The 5,059-nt window shown below is 42.2% G+C and overlaps 1 protein-coding gene across 1 annotated transcript; it reads left to right on the top strand.

Moving 5' to 3' along the window:
- Positions 1-249: 249 nt before the first annotated feature.
- Positions 250-1,241, top strand: LOC147465681 (uncharacterized). Its single transcript, XM_086496996.1, has 3 exons — positions 250-506; positions 654-884; positions 932-1,241. The coding sequence occupies exons 1-3, from the start codon at positions 250-252 to the stop codon at positions 1,239-1,241; spliced, it is 798 nt and encodes a 265-aa protein (XP_086353122.1).
- The last annotated feature ends 3,818 nt before the right edge of the window (positions 1,242-5,059 follow it).

Below are 5,059 nucleotides of genomic sequence, written 5' to 3'. Positions count from 1 at the left end.
CGGCCACCGGCCATTGACTTCCGACCACCGACCACCGGCCATTGACTACCGGCCAACCGGCCAACCGATTGGTCGTTTTCCGACCACTTTCCCCTAAAGTTTTCCTTGAATTTTGGCTGTGAAAATTTTGGTTTCTGGTGAGTGATTTTCCTTCACACACATTGGCTTCTCCTCATAATGGGGGCCTTACAAATGTGCATTTTTACCATAGAAAATTACAAGGGGTAAATCAAGCTCCATGCTTAACAAATGCTATGCTGTTTAGTTCTCGCGGGGAGTGCTTCCTTAAAGCAGTGGATAGCTCAAAGTGAGATTAAATTTGGAGAATACATAGCTGACATCATACGTGAAACAATTGAAGGAGTTGGTGCTTCTAATGTGGTGCAGGTTATCATGGACAATGCCAAGAATTGTCGAGTAGCTGGCAAAATTCTTGAGAGGAAATTTCAAGGACTATACATGTATGGATGCAACACAAATAGTTTGAACTTGGTGTTGCAGGATTGGTACAAGAAAGATGATTAATTGTTCTTGGTTCAAAAGTATCATAGATAAGTCAAGAAAGTTGGTCAAGTTTATAAGCGACAACGTGTTCTTGATGTGTATTGCAAGCATATGAACACCATGTTGAAGCTTCCATGATGTGAGACCAGGTTTTGCACAAACTTTTATACCGTGGAAAGTCTTTTGAAAAACAAAAATGCTTCTTTCTACGAGTGGGAGGCTGAGCAAAACAAGACCGTAAAGGCTAAAGTTACTTCTTTGAAGGTCTTCATTGATGACAAACACTTTTGGTCAGATGTAGGCGATCGCTACTTGGTAATGAGACCTGTGATGCTATTTGTATGTCAATTTGATCTGAAAGTGGCTAACCTGGAAAAAGTGTACATGGGCTAGTACACTGTTCAAGAAAGCTTGAACTCTCCTACAGAACCTTGATAAATCCAGGGAAAGCTCCTTTGAACAAAGCCATAAGGGATACATTGAACAAATATGTGCATGTTAGATGGGTTAGTGCACACAGTCCCTTACACAGTGTTGCTTTCTTGCTTGACCTTGAGTATTGGAATATGGAGTTAGATGAGTTGGATGAAGAGGTTATAGAAGACTTCTACGACATGGTCATCAATTTTTATGGCAATGCAGATGATCAAGCCCAAGACTGGACAAAGTACAAGCCAAAGGAAGGGTTATTCAGCTCAGAGTTTGTTCAAAATTTGGCTTCGAATCAACCAGCTTAGAGATGGTGGCTTATGAATGGGGCCTCAACACTTACACTACAAATGTTGGTAGTTAGAGTGCTTGCACAATGTGCTGCCAACTCTAGCTTTGAGAGAAATTGGAGCACTTACAAATACGTGCACTCCACAGTGCATAATTGCTTCCTCAGCACACGTGCAAAGAAGCTTGTCTACTTGTATTGCAATCACAGGCTCCTTTTCAAGATACAAGCATAAGAATATGACAAAGAGAGGCCTTGTTTCTGGAGTATCTGCAACATTCGGACCCTGTGATGTAGTCCGCAACTGTGTCTATAACTCCTCTACCTGATCATGAGTCTGCATAGCCATGCCAGTCAGGGCATAGTGCAACTCTTCTTTGCGCACCATGATTGTTTCTGATCAAATGTCAGCAACCATCTTGTTAGGTGCCCGACTACTGAAATCAACGGGCTGGTTTAAAACATAGTGCATGTACAACATTTTTGCAAACCATAACGGGCAATCTGTGTGAAACAATGTGGTCCCTGAAATAGCTAAGTATATAGCTTCCGCATTTCGATATAATTTAGGAATGATACACTTGTCTAGTTTTAATTTTCCTTTGCAGATTTGATCAACTGAAACTGATGGCCAAGCTTCTTTCACCATCTCCGTGGTGAGAATTTGATTTATTTCCTTCCACAACTTGCCATCCACTGGGGCCCACTCAGATGTTCGTGCGACAAGTCTTGCATGTTCGTTTGGACCAGTGGCATCCACCATTAGACGCAATCGATCATAAGATTTTTTGGCTCGCTCACGCTCATCCATGCCTGCTTAAAATCAAACAACAAACTTAACATTCTGGAGAGGGGTGCATGCGAGGAGAGCATTTGTTTGAAACAACAAATTTAAAACATGACTTAGAGGCATAGCTGAGGATATATGGACATAAGAACAAACTTCAGATAGAGCAAAAACTAAAGATGGAGAGAGAGACAACAATTGACAAGACAATAACATTGGATTGTCTCCAAAAAAACTTAAATATTGATAATATATTGCATCAATATTACAAGATTACAATTTGCAAGTTTTTTTGCCAAATTACAATGCCATGATCCATCAAAATATCCAAAAAACCAAAACCATCATCCTAAAACCTAAAACTGAGGTCCCATCTCATTGATTGGTCGCAAACAAGATCGAGTTTCAGCTCCATCATCTCTAAATCTTGGTCAAGCTGGTTAAGGGTCTTTCACATCTTCAGCTGCATCTTCAACACATTTCTTTGCATCAAGTTCTTAATCATGCCGCAATCCACTTGTGCTCGCTTCTGCCAAGGTATATTGTAGTGTTTTGAGAACTCTTTGCACCATATACACAATTGCTCACAATAGAAAGCTACGGCATATGCATCCGAACTCTTTGTGTAGGGGCATGCTGCCTTTGGGTTGCATAACTCTGGTGCTCTCCAAGGGAGTTTTTTGTGCTCACTCTGATTGTCAATGTTTGTCTTGCATTGCTCGATACCCACTTGCAATGCCAATCCCCAATCAATGATTCAAATATGCGGCAAACCCCCCTTCGTAAAATCTGTCATGATATTCGAGGGGTGCAGATCACAATGTATGATACCCTTGCTATCTGAATGAGCCATAGCTTTCACCAATGCATGCATAAAGCTTGGGGCATGCTCAAGCATTCCCTTGCACATCTCCAAATCCTCTACTATTGATGGTCGCCGTGCGGCTTCTTTCTGAGCTACCAACACATTGGCAAAGGAGCTCTTCGAGGGTGGAACACACTCCACTCATATCACCTAAGTCCATCCTATTGAAATGCGAGAATATTAAGGACCAAGGCTCTTCTATGGTTCGTACAATGCATGCCACGATGAAAAAGCTACACAGGTGATTCAAGGGCAAAATAGTGACACTGATCGAAAACATTTCCATGAAGTCTTTGACAACACACTGCACTACCGGTGGCAGCCATGTGACACCTTTGATGTTGCAGAGGGAGAATGTGCCATAGAACCCTTTCCTATCTTTTTTCCACGCTTTATGGCATCATCAAATAAATGCCCATACTACTACATTGTGACATGTAGCGAGTCTTGTTCAAGTGCTCCCGCTCTGCCCCTATGGATCCTTCAGTCGATCCACCAACCCCCGATGGTACGTACATCTGCAATCTCACTTTGTGACTATGCACATCTTGAACATCTATGTTGCGGGCTCTCTTTGATTTTGATCTTTCAAGGCGCCACTTGTTTGTCCAATGCTCTAGGTCTGTTGGATCCCCATCATTTTGTGCAACTAAGGCAAGGGCCACTACGTATTGCATCATATTACCCACCATGCTATCTATGGTCCATCGTATGAGGGACCCTTCAGCATCCAAAAAATGTGACTTTACTGCATCTATTATAGAGTCAAAAATTTTCTCTCTTACTGTCACTCCCTACTAAAGCAAAGATATCGTCCATCTCTAATGCGCTTATGAAGGTGACCAAGAGCGTTCGTGTCTTCAGTTTTAGCATTTGATTTGATATTGATCCATGTTTGACTACAAAAAAACATATTTTAAAACTTGTGACAGACGAAGCATACCATTAATTTAAGCAAATAGATACAAAGTAAAAAATAAAGGCAGGGAATCCTTCAATGCAGAACCTCTTGACACTTCCAGCCCCACAAAGTAGGACTGATGCTGAGAGTAACATTGAAGTAGCTGGAAAAGCATGGCACTCTCCAATGCAGAACCTTCCGACACTTCCAGTCCCACACAGTAGGACTGATGCAGAGAGTAACATTGAAGTAACTAGAAAAGCATGGCATCCTCCAATGCAGAAGCTCCTGACACTTCCAGCCTCACAAAGTAGGACTGATGCCGAGAGTAACGTTGAAGTAGCTTGAAAAGCATGGCATCCTCCAATGCACCTCCCGACACTTCCAGCCCCACAAAGTAGGATTGATGCCGAGAGGAGACACCAAAGTAGCCTAAAAACTAAAACATGGCATTAATTAATGCACCTCCCGACACTTCCATCCTCACATAGCAGGAATGCTGCCGAAAGAACACATTAAAATAGCCTAACTAGTTTAAATATCTAACTATAACCTATAAAGCAAGGTAACATTCAGTGCAACTCCCAACACTTCTAGCCCCACGTAGTAGGACTGATGCCAAGAGGAAAAGCATTGAAGTAACCAAAAAAAAGGCATCATTTAAGTTATCAAAATTGTGTTTTGATATAGTTTTAGCTTTACCAGGGCCAGATATTCCTAGAATTGATCACTCTAGTAATATTTGACCCATCAGAAAGTTAGAGTGATGGAAGCTTCAAAGAGGCTAGAATCACGGTTTTAAAGTTCTATAGGGCCAAGATGGAATCTGGGAGCCCACAAGAGCCTAGGGAATTATTCCAGGACCAAGGGGCAATTTACAAAATCTCAATCGGAGTTCTAATGTGCCCAGAATGGTTTAAATACTGCCAAAACTGCTAAAATGTGGGGGGGAGATGGGTCCTGTATTGGAACATGGGACTCGTAAGGGGGCACAAAGGGGTGGCTAGGTTTAGTTGACCAAGATGGGTGGCTACAAAGAGAAGGCACCCCCTTTAGCTCCACTTTCTGCTAATTTTAGCCTGAGCTCCATGGGCCACCATGCACACACACAAAACAGGTCCAGGTCCAATGTATCTGGCCTCTAAGGCTTACATGCCACTCATTTTGGGTCAAAAAGAGGTGGTTGAGAGGTCCAGAAGCTCCGTAGCCATTCCTTTGTGTTGTGTATATAAACACATGCCCAGCTTCATTTTCTACACAATTGTTGCAAGTACCGAAGTGCTG

The sequence above is a fragment of the Adiantum capillus-veneris genome, chromosome 1 (genome assembly GCF_014529385.1).
Source record: "Adiantum capillus-veneris isolate H3 chromosome 1, ASM1452938v2, whole genome shotgun sequence".
Taxonomy (NCBI): Eukaryota; Viridiplantae; Streptophyta; class Polypodiopsida; order Polypodiales; family Pteridaceae; genus Adiantum; species Adiantum capillus-veneris.
This window is presented reverse-complemented; position numbering and strand designations above follow the sequence as displayed.